Genomic DNA, 17,562 nt, shown 5'->3' on the forward strand with positions numbered 1-17,562 from the left:
TTTCTAGAGGAAACCCTTTTTGTTTGGTCCTCATTCTGTCTCTTGCCTGCCACCATGTAAGATGTGCCTTTTGCCTTCTGCCATGATTGTGAGGCCTCCTCAGCCATGTGTATCTATTAAACCTCTTTTTCTTTACAAATTACCCAGTCTCAGGTATGTCTTTATCAGCAGCGTGAAAAACAGACTAATACACTCTGGCTTTTATCTAAAGATGAAGTGAAGCTATATGTAATCTGTCCAATAGGGCCAGCTATGATCTAAAGAGAAATAGTAACAAAAATACATACCTCATAAGTAAGTTGGAAGAATCAAAGGAGATAATACATGTGAGAGAATGAATAAATAATAAAACACCATATAAATGTTAGCAGTAGGTGGTAGTGTTAGTAACAAAATATAGAAGAAATCCTCTCTCATCAATTCTCATTGAAAGAATTTGGACAATCTGTTAGCTGAGAAGTTAGTTAAAACAAGAACTCATAGAGATAAATACACATGGTAATCATTTTATTTTTCACTTAAACCATGTATAAATATAATTCATTCACCAATCCTCTGTGTAGGGCCAAGACCTTGTCTTTGAGATTGGATCTGCAGACTGGAATTCCAGTCTTTCTTGCATGCATCACACCCATATTCTATAATTTGTGATTGCAGTTTCAGTTCTAGTAAAGTACAGCACAAATTTCAACACGTATGAAACAATCAGGAGAGCAGATTTCTTACATTTTGTAAGTTCTTCCAATATTTTACATTTGTTTTTGTTCAACACTAATTTGACAGCCAATTTTTTAAAGAAGTAATTTTACTCACTTTTTTTCAGAGCATTCAACTTAGTTTTTATAGAACTAACTCTAGCTTTTACACTAATGGTTCATCATTGCACAGAATATTTAATAAAAAATATACCCAACATAAGTTTGGAAACAAACACAGTTGACTCTTAATAAGTAAATAATTTGATTTGTGAGGATAAAAGTATATAAGCATTATACAAAGAAGCTTTCTGGCCACAAATGGTCAGCAAACTGGGGATATCAGTTAGTATGTTTTACCAAACAAATGAACAGCATTGGTTTTCATTTGGTTGATTAACTAGAAGTTAGTTAAGAGTCTTTGCCATATTGTAATTCAGGTCTCAAGCATAATTGCCTAAGAAGAAAGTTCAAAAGATTTTCCCTGACACATGGGTATTGCTATCTTTTCTATTTTTCCTAAAACATATGTGTTAGACATTTAGAAATACTGAGAAGAAAAGAGTAAAAAACATTCGGGAATACTGAAATGAAGTCATAGCAAATAAATTTAGACATTTCAGCAGAATATGATAAAAAATCAGATAATCTGACTACTGACAAGACCAAAAAAAATTAGTAAAAGATATTTTAAGCAAATTACAATCACCCTAAAACAATTTTTAAAAAACTTTTTCTGTTTGTTTGCTGAGACAGAGTCTCCCTCTGTCACCCAGGCTAGAGTGCAATGGCACTATCTTCGCTCACCGCAACCTCCCCAACACAGGTTCAAGAGATTCTCTTGCCTCAGCCTCCTGAGTATCTGGGATTACAGGAGCCTGCCACCACACCTGGCTAATTTTTTAAAAATTTTTAGTAGAGATGGGATTTCACCATGTTGGTCAGGCCAGTCTCAAACTCCTGACCTCAGGTAATCCACCTGCCTCAGCCTCCCAAAGTGCTGGGATTACAGGCGTGAGCCACCATGCCCAGCCTAAAATTGATGATCCATTTTTAAAGCATTCTATGCTTTTTCATGCTCTTTCATGATATCTCTCCTTGAAAAAGAAGTTTCCTGAACTAGAAATAACTATGTCAGTACCAGATAACTGCTTGAAAACATTAATTAGCTATGTATTCCTTTTGTTTGATGTGAGAACTTACTTATTTCACTGGAAACCTGGTCAAGTTTATCCTGTGATCTGCTGATAAGGACAACCTTCATTCCACGCTTTGCTAACTGAAACAGTAAAGGAGATTTGAATCACACCTGTGCATGTCACTGAAAAACATTAATGAGTTATAACTCCCATTTTAAGAAAACCTGTCCAGATTATAGTTCAAAATAAAAAACATATAAACCCAAGTGTAATGAAGACACAATCTAAAATAGAGATTTTACCAAAAAAATTCCCTAAAAAGTTATCTTTCTAAATCAAGCTAGTATTTCAATGTCAAAGGGTTTTAGAAGGAGGGAGACTTTTACTTTTTCATTTTATACCATCTATACTGTTTGGGTTTTTTAAACCATTAAGTGTCTACTACTTCCATAATTTAAAAATTAGCTTTAAAAAAGTTTTTGTGCCAAGCACAGTGGTTCAAACCTGCAATCCCAGCATTTCAGGGGGCCGAAGCAGGAGAATTGCTTAAGCCTAGGAGTCCAAACCCATCCTGGGCAACATAGCAAAATCCCATCTCTACAAAAAATTTTTAAAAAAAATTTTTTTTTAATTATCTGGGTGTGGTGGCACATGCCTGTAGTTCCAGCTACTCAGGAGGCTGATCACCCGAGCCCAGGAAGTCTAGACTGCAGTGAGCCATGATTGCACCCACCCTACACTCCAGCCTGGGCAACAGAGCGAGACTCCATCTCAAAAAAAAAAAAAGGTTTTGTTGCAGAATGGATATCTAAAACAAACATCAGAGGACTGGCAAAGGAAACTACTATTAAAATGTTAAAAATTCCTAAAAATATAATTATTTTTAAAATTTTAAGTTGAGCGTTTACTTTATGGACCATGGCAAACTAAAGAAGTTAATTGAATAAATTAATGAAGAATTTCCTGAGGAACACCTTCTGTGTACATACCCAGCATGTGTAAATATTGTATATAATGAAAAAGATTTACACAAATGTGGTTACTATCCCAGGACACATAAATATAGCAGTAGAGGAAAAAAAGCACTAATCTGCACAAAACTATTTAGTGAAATATTCTAGACAGAATATAAATGAGCAATAAATTAGGTGCTATGAACTAAAAGTGATTTAGCAAACTAATATTCCAGTCTTAAATCCTAAAGTCAGGGTTTATTAAGTAGTGAGTGATACTGCAAATGAAGCTATGGAAGAACATTTTTTATAAAAATAAAAAGGTTGGTGATGATTTGCAAAATTAATCTACTATAACACCACTAAAAAAACCATTAGCCCATACTGATACTTTCTTTTAAAAAATTAATAGGGGAAGAGGGATAAGGAAACACTTTCACAGAAAAATATCATGTTAATAAATGTAGGAGAGATAGCATTAGAAACAAATCACTTTTTTTTTTTTTTTTTTTTTTTTGAAATGGAGTCTCGCTCTGTCACCCAGGCTGGAGTGCCACAGTATGATCTCGGCTCACTGCAACCTCCACCTCCCGGGTTCAAGTGGTTTTCCTGCCTCAGCCTCCTGAGTAGATGGGATTACAGGCACCCACCATCACGCCCAGCTAATTTTTGTATTTTTAGTAGAGATGGAGTTTCACCATGTTGGCCAGGCTGGTCTTGAACTCCTGACCTCAGGTGATCCACCCACCTCGGGCTCCCAAAGTGCTGGGATTACAGGTGTGAGCCACCGCACCTGGCCAAAAATCACCATTTTTTAACCACCATGGTAATAATCAATGTAGGCAAAAACTGTCAATGAATCCTAACACCACTGGATAAAAGATTCTTGGGAAATAATATATTTATACAGCCTCAAAGTGTCATTCCACATATTCCTTATTAATTACATTTATAATCAATAATGGGACAAATGAGACTTCTTGTGCCTCCTACTAAGATGAACTCAGAAGGATAAACCTGTGTAGCCTTCCCGATGAAAACATGTTTTTCCTGAATCTAATGAGAAAACAAAGAGACAAATCCAAATTTGTCTGCAAGACAGCTAACCTGGATTTTTCAAAAATGGTATTCTTATAAAAGAAAAATAAGGCTAACTTATTCTTTTAGATGAATGGAGACTAAGAGACATGACACCAAATGCAATGCATAATCCTTACCTGGATCTTGGAACAACAACAATAAAAAAAGAGCTTAAAAGGAGGTACTGGGGCAACTGGAAACCTGCATAAGGGCTGTATGTCATAAAATAGTATTGTGTCACGTTAAACTTCCTATTGTGACCAATGTATGGGGGTTGTAAGGGTGAATGTTTTAGTTCTTAGAAGATTCATCCTGGAATATTTAGGGGTGAACTGTTATGTCTATAACTAACTTACAAATGGTCCAGCGAAATAATTAATAATAATAATAAAGTAAATTAAATGTGCCAAATATTAACAATTAGTGAATCCAGGTGAAGAGTATACAGGTGTTTGTTACATTCTTGCAACTTTTCTGTAGTTTTGATATTCTTCCAAATAAAAAGCTGGAAAAATTAAAATTAACAAAAAGACCTTTTGAGAATGAGAAATGGAAGATCCAGTGAATCTGCTGGGATCTTTATAAGAATCACCCCACTGTTCCAGATAATTTCACCGTAGGCTGTAGGTGCCTTCTCAGGGACCAGAAGGCAGAGAAACTTGCCTAAAGAATACAGCCCCGGCTCCTGCTTTGTACAACGGTCTTCAAACTATGATGCTCTCCTGTTCTTTAATTTCATTGCAGAGAATCTGAACCCTTTGCCTGTGTCTATCAATACCTGTCTGTTAATCACAGTCCTTTTTGTGAAAATGATGTCATGGACTAGCCTAGAAATGTAACCACCTATAATAATATTTTCATTTTTTGGAAAATAGTTCAAAATAATTGATTTTCAAATCTGAAGATTGTATACACTTACATGATATAAAATAAAATTACACTGAATTGTTCCCAGTTCCAACTACCCAGTACAATCAGAAAGTTTTATACTTATTTTACACGAAATTTGTTTCAAAAAATTGCGTCTGTTTAAGCAAATACGGTATTTCCAACAAGGTGGAAACAAAAATCATCTATTGTACCACACAACATTGTATTTGTGTTTTTTACTTCAAAAATCAAAACTACTGTAAGAAATCATCCCATATTTATTCTTATTTTTTATATCAAAAGGAAAGATCTTGAAAATCACCTACCTCTTCTGCATATGATTTTCCAATTCCATCAGTACCACCTGTGACAACTGGGAAAGGGAAAAAAGCAATAGTTTAGTCTAAGAATTACAATGAAGAACTGGTCATAGTTAGGACCCACCAATTATATACAAGAAGACCAGTGTGACACTTTGATGTAAAAGACAGAACAATACCAGTGGTTCAAATCTAAGGCTGAATACACACCACAATAGCTAAAATTTTAAAAAGACTTCAAAACCAAGTGTTAAAAAGAATGTGTTGTGACTGGACTCTCACACATTGATGGTGGCACTGTAAATTGGTACAATTATTTTGGAAAATACTATTTGCCAATATGTTCAGAACTAAAAATATGCCTACCTTAACCCACCAATTCTCAAGAGATAGAAATGAATTAATATCTACCCAAAGAATGTTCACGGCAGCTTAGTTAATACATAGTAGGTAAATGCAACTAAATATTAATCAACAGAAGAATAAGTAAATTGAGATATAGACAAATAATGGAATACTAAACAGCAGTAAAAAAGAACTACTGATACATGCAAAACCTGAAACATGAATGAATCTCTAAGACATTACAAAAGCCTGCCATAAAAATGTAAGTTCAAGAAAAGGTAAAACTAATCTATGGTTATAGAAGTCAGAATACTGGTTACCTCTGGATAGTGGAATAGATAACAGGGAAGGGCAATACAGGAATCTTCTGGGATACAGGAAATATTCTGTATTTTTTAGGGTGGCAGTTACCACTGTGTGTGTGTAGATTCACTGAGCTGTACGCTTAAGTACATACTTACTGTATGTATCTTCATAAGCTGCTTTTTAAAACAAAGGGTAGTAAAAGTAAATAGAAAATGATTTAATTATTCTATGAGAAACCATATTTATCTTACAACCTCAAAACTTTTATGTAGCAGAAACATTTGAAAATTATATAGGGCAGGCTATACCATGATATCTCTGGAATACTAGAATCATGTTACACGTTCAAAGCACAGATGTCTGCTTCTCTAAATATGAGTTTTTCCAAAACATTTACAGATTTTAAAAAACAAGTTATGGTGTAAAGTAGGATTTTCTTGTATTTGTCCACTTCTTTCAAATTATACAAGATGGTCCCTAATTTTACTATTTAGAAATATCATTCATATTCTCGCTAGCCATATCTCTCAGAATCTTATAGACTTCCATCATGTTCTTGCTTAACTGATATCTTTCCAGAATTAAAAAAAAAAAAAAAAAAGAATAAAAAAGTTGAAATATCTAGAGAACAGTATAACAAACCCCTAGGTATCCATAGCCCAGCTTCACCTTGAGGTTAACGTTGCTTCATCTAACATGTCCTCCTGCTTCCTCTCACACTGGATTATTTTGAAGTAAAAACATTATGTCACTTCATTCATAACTATTACAGTATGTGTCTGCTATTAAAAATAAACACAACACCATTATCTCATTCCTAAAATTATAACAATTCCTTGACATCCAATATGTAATCCCTATAAATTCTGCCAAGTGTTTCAAAAAACTTTTAACAATTGTTGCAATCAGAATTCAATAGGTCCCATAATAAAATCTGTTAGTATGTCAATTAGCCATGTCTATAACCCCTCTCCCCTTTCTTCCCTTCACCCTCTCAATTTATTGGTTTAAGATATTAGGTCATAGGTTTGTGCTTTCTCAGCCTGTCCTCGATATCATTCAACATGTTCCTCTGTCCCGTGGTGGTTGGATATAGATATTGATCAAATTCAGGTTTGGTTTTTTTGGTAGGAGTACTTCATAAGGGATAATGCATTTTTACATCAAGAAGTATATGTCTGGTTATCTTTTGTTTTGTTATATTAGCAGCCACTGCTGGTCACCACCGAGATCCATTATTTCATTAGGGGTTGCAAAATGGTGGTATTAGAGTTCAATCATTAATCTTCATCTATTAGCTGGAATATTTCCAGAGACAAATTATTCCTCATTAGTTAGTTACCATGATATATAGATTGCATAAGAACACAAGATAAATGTCGGAAATTTTTTTTGCCTTTATCAGTTTTCAAAATAAATTGGTGCTCTGGCATCTTCCAAAGGTAGCCCATGTGTTTCTGTCACTATTGTCCTGTTTATAGGAAACATTAGTAACTAACAGATTTAAATATTTGTGGGAGAACCTAACTACAGAAAACTGAGCATCTTATGAAATCTCCTCCAACCTCATGATCAATTTGTAACTTTTGTTTTTCTTTTTTTCTTTTTTTTTTTTTAATTTCAACATTTATTTTACATATAGAGGGTACATGTGCAGGTTTGTTACATGGGAATATTGCTTGATGCTGAGGTTTTGGGTATATATCCCACCACACAGGGAGTGAGGATAGTACCCAATAGGTAGTTTTTCAACTCGCCCCCTTTCCTTCCACTCTCTAGTAGACCACAGTGCCTATTGTTCCCACATTTATTTCCACGTGTGCTCAGTGTTTAGCTCCCACATATAAGTAAGAACATGCAGTATTTGGTCTTCTGTTCCTGGGTTAATTTGCTTAAGATTATGGCCTCTAGTTTCATCTATGTTGCTACAAAGGACATGATTTTATTCTTTTTTATGGCTGTGTAGTATTCCATGGTGTATATGTACCACATTTTCTTTATCCAATCTACCATTGATGGGCACCTGGACTGATTCCATGTCTTTGGTATTGTGAACAGTGTAGCAATGAGCATAATTTTCTGTAACTTTTCATCTCCTGACTGTTTTTAGAGGCACAGGAATCCAAATTTTATACTGTATTCTTGTTATTGATTCACTAACGTTTCATAAGTGATGGATAAACATATTCTAATTGTTTCCAATTTTCTCCTCTTCCTTTTCTCTGTGATAAACTTTTCTCCCCTCTCCAAGATCCCAGAACTGTTGGGGACCAGCCTCAACACCACCTGTAGGGTACCCAAAGTCCAGTGGCAACGAAGGAATGAGAAGAGACAGGCCAAGAGGGCATAAAGAGTGGGGGCCAAGGGGCCAATTGCAAAATGGAGGCTGCAAAAGGCTCAGAGCTCTGGTCTCCACACTTTTTATTGAGTACAATCACTTAAATCTAAGAAGCAGATGTTCAGGGTGAAGCGGTGAAAGGGAGGCAGTGTGTCATACGCGTCATCTAGCAGTGGCGGTTTAAGTGAATCTCCTTTGTGCTCAAACAGCATATCTTTAACTTATCTGAGAGTAGCTGGTGGGAGCGGGCTTAACTAGGAGCCTGCATATTTGTCCACATTCCAATGTTTCAAAGGAGTGTCTTTCTCCTTGAACACAGTGTTTACAGATAAGAGAGCAGGTCTTGCTCTGAGCATGGGAACATAATGGCAATTAGGAGGCTTTCCTCCTCAGAGGCCTCTTGTGGCTTTCCACAACTTATTGTCCCATATTTTTATAGCCAGTTTATGCAGGCACCCCACAAGCCCTTTTCCCAACACAGAACCTCACCTCCTACCCTCTTCCATCAAAGCCTTATTGAAGATCCATCAACGCCACTGTTCCAGATCACTTTACGCAAAAGAAAACTTCCTCTTTCTAAACTCCCACAACACTTGACATATCTTTATGTCGATGGCACTTTACCACTCTCTTTTGAATTGTATTTCCTAACATCTACATGTCTTAATTCTTCTGTAAGATTCTAGGCTCCTTGCTAGGCAACGTGCACAAGGTAGGTGTTCAGTAGACATTTGTTGAGTGTTTGAATGATGATTGGCATTTAGTTGGTCTAAAAAATTGCAAAACACGCAAGACTTGGATTGTTTTCCTGACAACCTGGTTTCTCAAAAGTCTTTATTTACAAGTACAGTATCTTTTGCTTTCCTACAGTAATACCTATTAGCCACTGACCTATTTACAAATCCTGTTGGTAACTAGATTATTCTGCATTAAGCCTACAACTGTGGAGCAAGCAAACCACATACAGTCAGCAGCTGCATAACAATGTTTTGGTCAACGAAGGACCACATATACATCTCTGGTCCCCTAAGATTACAATGGAGCTGAAAAACTCCTTTCACCTAGTGACACTGTAGCTGTCATAACGTTGTAACGTAATGCATTAATCATGTGTTTGTGGTCATGCTGGTGTAAACAAACCTACTACTATGCCAGTGATAGAAAGGTAGAACACATACAATTATATATAACATATAACGCTTGATAATCATAATAAACAACTATGCTACTGGGTTATGTATTTACTATAATACTATACTTTTTCACATTAGAGTATACTCTCTCTGCTTTATAGAAAAAAAAGTTAACTGTAAAACAGCCTCAGGCAGGTCCTTCAGGAGATACTCCAGAAGAAGGCACTGTTACCATGGGAGATGGCAGCTCTATGTGTGTGATTGTGTCTGAAGACCTTCCAGTGGGACAAGATGTGGAGGTAAAACACACTGATATTGAGGATCCCGACCTGGTGTTGGCCCAGGCCAATGTGTATGTTTTATATCTTTGTTTTTAACAAAAAAGCTTCAAAAGTAAAAAATAAAAATTTAAAAATTTAAAATGGAATAAGGATATAAAGAAGATATTTTTGTACAGTACACAGTGTGTTTCTTTTTTAAGCTAAGTGTTATTACAAAAGTCCAAAAGATAAGCAAGATAAGTTTATAAAGTAAAAGGGTTACAGTAAGCTAATTTATTATTGAAGAAAAATTTTTTAAATAAATTCAGTATAGCCCAAGTATTAAGTGTTTATAAAGTCTACAGTAGTGTACAGTAATATCCTAGGCCTTCACATTCACTCACCACTCACTCACTCACTCACCCAGAGAAACTCCAGTCCTGCAAGTTCCATTCACAGTAAGTGTCCTATACAGATGTGCCATTTTTAAACTTCTGTTTGTTTATTTTTAAGAGTCAGGGTCTTACTCTGTCACCCAGGCTGGAGTACAATGGTGTGATCATAGCTCACTACAGCCTCTCACTGTTGGGCTCAAGTGATCCTCTTGCCTTAGCCTCCCATGTAGCTACAGGCACATGCTACCATACCTGACCAGCTGTTGTTTTTTTTTTTTTTTTTTCCTGTAGAGACCAGGTCTCACTATGTTGAACTCATGGCCTCAAGCAATGCTCCCACCTCAGCCTTCCAAAGGCTGGGATTATAGGCATGAGACACCATCCTTGGCCCTTTTTAACATTTTGTACCATATTTTTACTGTACTTTTCTATGTTTGATAAATTTAGATATACAAATACCACTGTGTTACAACTGCCTATTCAGTATAGTAACATACTATTATATATAGGTTTGTAGCCTAGGAGCTTTAGGCCATACCATATAACCTAGGTATGTACGGTAGGCTAAACCGTCTAGATTTGTAGAAGTACACTCTGTTGATGTTTGCACAACAACAAAATTGTCTAGCAACACATTTCTCAGAATGTATCCCCACCACTAAGTGACATATGACTATATATGATTACAGCAATGAATTGATGGCAGTATCATCAGAATTCTCAGATTAAGGGCTCAGAAATCTCTTAATGAGAATATGCCGAAGAATGAAACTATGTAAAGTCACTCAGTACTGTGCATCTAAAAATTTGACTGGAATCTCTTTCAAAAGAATACAGATAACTGTTGCATGTGTGTATCCATGTTTAAAATTGCCAACTCTGGGCTGATCTAAAAACCAGCATACCATAAAACTAAAAACAGTCTTAGAAAGGCCAGAATATGCCAGGTCTAGAGATTCTGAAATCTGCCTCATGTATGTTGTCTTCCTTTTCCTGATTCTCCAGTTGTTGGAGTTTGTAATGGATACTGTTAGTGCACCAGGCAGATCCTCCCTTCTGGCACAGAGGTACTCAATCAATCCTTTCTTGCCAGGAGTGTTAACTGCTGCCAGTAACTGCTCTCAGCCAAAGGGGGGCTGCCTTGCTCCCCTGGGCAGTACATGTCTCTTGGTGAGGCCACACTCAGGGACAAAGGTTGGGCTCCCTTACCTCACTTAGGCATCTCTCCAGAGCCATCCTACATTCAGGGCCAATGGTATCAGCTACAACCTTTGCTACAACTGCATCACAGTTCGACTTCTCCCTCTGCTCAATTCTGCTTCTTTTGCTTCCTCACGGGTGCTATGCCTGAGAACATTCCTGAATACACCTCACATACACGTGAACCAATATTGATACAATTAATGAAAGTCCATATCTGATTCAGATTTACTTACTTGTTACTGAATGTCCTTTTTCTGATCTAGGATCCCATCCAGAATATCATACCACATTTAGTCATCATGTCTCCTTATATGACAGTTTAAAAGACAACATTTTTAAATTGTGTATATCTTTTTATAAAAAGTCTATTTTCTAACCACACGCATAATAGCTTAACTGGGTATAGAATTCTAAGCAGGAAATCATTTTTAACAAAAATTTTTTGACAACTCTCCGTTGTCTTCTAACACAAGTATCATTTTAAAATGTTTCACCATTCTTATTTCCCACCATTTCTAAGTAACCTGCTTTTTTTGTCACTGGGGCTTTTACAATTATTACTTAGTCTATAGGACTGCATCATGAAAATGTACCCAAATGAGTGGGTGTTTTTCCACTCACTGGTGCTAGGCATTGGTGGGTCTTAAAATTCATGATCTTCAGTTCTGAAAAGTTTCTTATGTTAATTGTTTGATAATATCTGCCTCACATTTTTCTCTTCCTAGAATCCCTATAAATCAGAATTTGGACTTAATAGCTTCTCTATTAATCTTACTTTTCCTTTTGCTCTACTTTCCTGTAAATTTCTTCAACTTAGTCTCCAAACCATCTACATACTTTTTAAATGTAGGTTGTCAATTTTTCTGCTTTGAAGAATCTTCCATATTCTGACTGCTCTTTTGCACACTCTCACTCTCTTTCTCGCTTTTAACAGCATCTTGTTCTTATTATAGATCCATTATCTAATCTCTGAGGATATTAATTACAGTTTGTTTACACATTTACATTTTCTTCTACTCTTTATATTTGTTCCTCTAAGTTCCTTCTTGATTGTTTTGGTCACTCTCATTTTGGCTGCATTAAAATATTGATTAGAGTTCATAGGTGAGGTGATTACACCGTGGCCCTCAATACAACTCAATCAATGGGCCAATCAGCTTTTTCGTTGGGGAATCCACAAAAGTCAGTATGTATCTCTTCTCTGGGGGCCCTTCAGTGTCTCTTATAAAGCATTCCCTAATTTCCAGTCTTCTGCCTGCTGGGCAGTTATTAGTTTGCAGGTGTTTTACTTATCCTCTGTTCTCAGTCAGGTGTCTCATCTTAGGGCTTCTGCTGCTTAATTTCCCTGAGTTTCAAGCACATCTGCCCCACGCCTGTCTTTTGAGGTACCTGATACTTCCAATTCCTGTGCTGTTCTGGGATCCAAGGGACAAACCTGCTTGTTTCCCAATGGTGGCCCCACTATGAGGACTCAGGTGTCTGCTCTGGAAGTCAGTTACCACTCCACCACCTTCAATAGCTGTGACTGGGGGTGAGGGATGACAAAAGTTCCCTAGTTGCATCAAAATGGAGCTTTCCATTTCTTATTCTTCTAACTTTTAGAGAACATTTCCAAGACAAGAAAGGCCAAAAGTATTGCTACTTCATCATTTTAAAACTAGAAGCACCCAAGGTTCCTCTTAAGCATATTATACCAAAGTACACTAACTTTAGTTGAGAATGATGCTAAACACACTTAGAAAGATTTATGCCCAGCAAGAACATTTTTTCCTATCTCCTGTTAGCAACTATCAAATTTAAATGAAACTAAAAGCCTTCAGAAACTATTATGTGTATGACTATCAAGAATACAATGGTTCACATTCGATATTAGATATTCTATAAATTACCCACTTCATGGTTAGGACTTTAAATATAAGCAGAAACAATATGATTACATTGTACAAATATTAAAAATATAACCTCTGATATTTCAGATAAAAATATCATTTTTCCATTTTCTCATACTTCTCAAAACCAAATCCAACATTGCCCAGTTACATGTAAATCAAATATTACCTCACAAGTAAATATTTTTTCTGAGAAAACAGAAAAGTGCAAAAATTATTTATGGGCACACACACACAAAAAAGCAAAACTGGAAATCCAGGGCCTCTCTTAGGCATCTCTATAGCACCACTGTAGTTCTACAATAATTAGTGTTATATAGAGTGGTCAGGCAATGGGAGACCAAGTGTCATTTCCCCAGCAAAGGAAATGACAAAGCCTGCAGATCTACAAGTTGCATGATGGGTAATGTATTATATTTGCAATAACGTACAAACATACCCAAGTTTAAGCCAATTATGAAAGAACAACTCTTACTCAACAAACATGGAAAAAATTCAAATTTGTTTAAGACAGTGGGAACAAGGATTGTCCTGCTTTTGGTTTTAAAGGTATTTTCATGGGGCACAGTGGCTCATCCCAAAACTTTGAGATGCTGAGGTGGGAGGAATGCTTGAGCCCAGGAGTTCAAGACCAGCCTGGGCAACACAGTGAGACCCCATTTCTGCCAAAAAAAAAAAAACTCAAGAAAATTAGCCAGTATGGTGGCACACACCTATAGTCCCAGCTACTTGGGAAGCTGAGGCAGGAGGATCCTCTGAGCCTAGGAAGTTGAGGATGAAGTGAGTTATGACTGTGGCACTGTACTCCAACCTCAGTGACAGAGTGAGACCCTATCTCAATTAAAAAAAAAAAAAAAAAAAGATATTTCCTTTGCCTTAAAGCTATATATCTTCCAACAGTAGTAGCAGAGATAGCAGCTGTAGTTGGATAGAAAATCCCTCAGTTGCCGGGCACGTGGCTCACACCTGTAATCCCAGTACTTTGGGAAGCCCAGGCGGGCGAATCACGAGGTCAGGAGATCGAGACCATCCTGGCTAACAAGGTGAAACCTCATATCTACTAAAAATACAAAAAGTTAGCCAGGCTTGGTGGCGGGCGCCAGTAGTCCCAGCCGCTCGGGAGGCTGAGGCAGGAGAATGGAGTGAACCCAGGAGGCGGAGGTTGCAGTGAGCCGAGGTCGCGCCACTGCACTCCAGCCTGGGTGACACAGCGAGACTCCATCTCAAAAAAAAAGAAAATTCCTCAGTTACGTTCAATAATTTTTTATTTTTATAAAATAATAGTGTGATTTTCACTATTTTAAAATTAAACTATATTATCTGGGGAGTCAATTCATCATCAAAAATTTTAGAAAGGTAAACCAAAGCATAACATCTCAAATCAAAAGTCTATTGATAGTTGCTTCTGGGGGATTAGGGAAAGATGGGAAAGAGATTACTTCTTATCATTATTTTAACTCTTTGCATTTTTTTAACCATGTAATGTACTGCATTTTTTTTTAAGTCCTTTGCTACTATGAATAGAAAAATGGTGTAAACTGAGCCAGCAAACTCATCTACTCCAATTTCCCAAAATCAGGGTAGTATTGCTTAAATCAGTGTTTCTCAAGGCCACTTCAGTTTTCTTAAAACTGAATTTTTTTTCTTAAAATTTAATAGAAAACTTGATTACTTAATTACTGTTTAATTACTACTTTTAAAGGACCATCAGTTTCAATTAACATAGACTATTAGTATAAAAAACATATGAATGTCAAAATTGAAAAATATTAATCAATGTGGTACCTAAGATCATCTCTTGGTTGATCTTTGGGAAACACTGATCTAAACACTCCCACCCTTATAATACCAATTTTCAATGAAAACCAAATAAAACAAAGACCAGTTCCAAGTCATCCAAATCAGAAGTACTGCTTGTTTTTTTTGTGGTTTCTTAAAATGAAAAAACTAAGCATTCACAGCAACACTGAAATGATAAGATATAATATGCAAAAACTACCCTGGGGATGCCATCCTTCATGTGTTAAATGCACATCTGGACCACAGCCTGCTGGTTGCCTTCCTTAATACCCATTCTACCCTTCTTCCTTTGCAGGAGAATACTGATTTTTAACCCAGCATATTGTGGCCTGGAATAAAGACTTATATTCCAAACTCCCTACCAGCTAGCAGTGGCCATATGATTAATTTCAGGGAACAACATGAAATAATGTTGTGAAGGACTTTGAAAAAGGTTGCTTAATGGAAGCTGACTTGGCAGAGAGAGGCCCCTTTTGCCCTTCATCTAGCCAGTTCTGAAGTGATGGCTATAGCTGCAGCAGTCTGTTGAACCATGAAGTAATCTTAGGGTTGAAGCCATGGGCTAAGATAATGGAACAGAATCATAGGAATCAACGTCCCTGATAACACTACTGAATTACCACACCATTTTAAAATCCCAATCATTTCTTCTTTTACTGTTTATCATAAGGAATCAAACATATACAAAAGTTCCAGTCTTTAAAGTGGGTGAAAAATAAACTTCTGTCTTATTAAAGTAACTATGATAGGCCCAGAAAAGCAAGTGTAAACTGTCAATAAAATAAATTATGAAAACAAAATAATATTCACATCATTATAAGAATATTTGCTCAAGGCATGTCACTGATATCATCCAGTTAATTCTCACAACTACTACCCCAATCTACGCTATCATCCCAAACACAAGGATTTGTGCGAGGAATCTTTCATCCCTCCTCACTCAATTCATGCTATGCACAGTTAAAAATTATCTTTCTCAAACACCATTTTTTCCCTGCCAAGAAGTTACATTTCCCTTTTGCCAACTATATAAAAACTGAAACACAAATTCATTCACTTCTTCCCATTGCTACCACCAAGAGCTACCATCATTCATCTCCTATAAGAACTACTGTTAACAGCCAGCATTCACCTGGTCCCGTTATTACTCCTCTCCAATTCATTCTCTATATTGTAGCCAAAACAATCACTCCAAAGTGCAAATCTGAATTTCACATCCCTGTCTAAAACCTGACACTGGCTTCCCACTCCTCTCATTCTTTATAAGGTCTTCCATGAGCTGACCTTACTCCTACCACTTTCCTCCTTCCACTCAAGCATTCTCCAGTTGTGCTGAAATTTTTCCAGTTCCTCCAAGGTAACATGCTTTCTCTTCGCAAATATTCCCTACACCTCCAACGTACCCTCTGCTATGGTTTTAATGTGTCCCTTCCAAGAGTCAGGTGTTGAAACTTAAGGGCCAATGTGACAGTGGTAAGAAGTGGAGACATTAAGAGGTGATTAGGCCATGAGATCGCCTCCCTAATGAGTGGAATTAAGGCCCTTACAAAAGAATCTTCATGAAGTGTTCCTTCAGCCAACTCGCCTTTCAGCCTTTTGCCCTGTGAGGACACAGCATTCCAAGGATGCAGCAACAAGGTGCCATCCTGGAAGCACACAGTATCCCTCTCCAGACAACTGAACCTGCAGGCACCTTGATCTTGGACTTCCTGGCACACAAAACCGTGAGAAAATACATTTCTGTTCTTTATGTATTTTATTATAGGAGCACAATGAACTAAAACACACTTCTAGCTGTGTTTCCCGCCCATCCTTGAGGTTTTCCAATTAAACCATCCAATTAAACCATTAAGCCTTCCTTGACCTGTAGACTAACTTAGAACCTCATACAGAAATCTCTACCCCATAGTACTCTGTACTCTCCTTTGTGAAAGCTGATCATGCCAGTTGGGTCATTCTTGTCATACCTGACTGAAACAGAGACAAGAATCCAGGGGGAAAAGTCCTTAGGGTACAAAACATTGCTCCAAGAATGTAATTCTCTGCCAGCCTGACTGCTGAACCTGCTGGTTGTAACCTGACAGCAGTTTTATCTATGCTTGCTGCAACTCTAGAACTAATTTTGTCCACAGCAGTTGCTCACCAATCAGGACTTGCCACTTCCCCAAACCCTTACCCAAAGCCAGTGAACTTTCTCAAAGAGCAATAGGTAACATTCTCCTTTTTATAAAACCTCTAGTTTTCTCTTTTTGCTTTGGAGAAAGTGCTTTTGGTTCATGCTGGAGACGCTCTGCTTTGCAAACTTATATTGCCAATAAAACTCTCTTTCCTACTATCTAGCCATCCTGGTGGTCCTTTGGACAACATCGTCATGACATTCATCACACAAGATTCCGTAAGAGCAGAGTCTGCCTGGGTCATCACAGTCTAACTGCTAGCACAGAACCTGGCAAAAAGCAGGTGATTAATGAGGTTTTACTGTATGAATGGATGAGTGAATGAATGAAGGGAGATTATAAAAGGAAAACTAACCTTTTATGACCCTACCCACTGCTTTTTCCCCACCTTATTTAGAAATAATTACACAACCCCTACACTCTTCAGCCTCCTCTCAATGTCAAGAATCAATTATATAAAAGTGAGATTTTCAAGAAATTCACATTTCTTGAAATTTTAAATTAGATTTTCAAGAAATTTAACATAAATGTTATGATAAACCTGTAGATTTGCACTTTCACAGAATTCTGAGGCTGTCCTTGAAAAGTGATGATTTTCGGGGAACAACACACACTGGAGCCTGTTGGAGGGGGAGGGGGTGGGGGAGGGAGAGTATCGG

General features: G+C 37.0%; 1 protein-coding gene across 2 annotated transcripts in view; it reads right to left on the reverse strand.

Annotated features, from left to right (window-relative positions):
• HSD17B12 (hydroxysteroid 17-beta dehydrogenase 12) overlaps positions 1 to 17,562 on the reverse strand; it is a 169,646-nt gene that overhangs the window by 95,047 nt on the left and 57,037 nt on the right. For both annotated transcript variants that reach the window (XM_037999500.2, XM_008001111.3), the window contains exons 2-3: positions 5,064 to 5,110; positions 1,899 to 1,974 (exon numbers count right to left, since the gene is read on the reverse strand). In XM_037999500.2, coding sequence (XP_037855428.1) covers positions 1,899 to 1,974; positions 5,064 to 5,110 — 123 coding nt within the window. The remainder of the gene's footprint in view (positions 1 to 1,898; positions 1,975 to 5,063; positions 5,111 to 17,562) is intronic.

The sequence above is a fragment of the Chlorocebus sabaeus genome, chromosome 1 (assembly GCF_047675955.1).
Source record: "Chlorocebus sabaeus isolate Y175 chromosome 1, mChlSab1.0.hap1, whole genome shotgun sequence".
Lineage (NCBI taxonomy): Eukaryota > Metazoa > Chordata > Mammalia > Primates > Cercopithecidae > Chlorocebus > Chlorocebus sabaeus.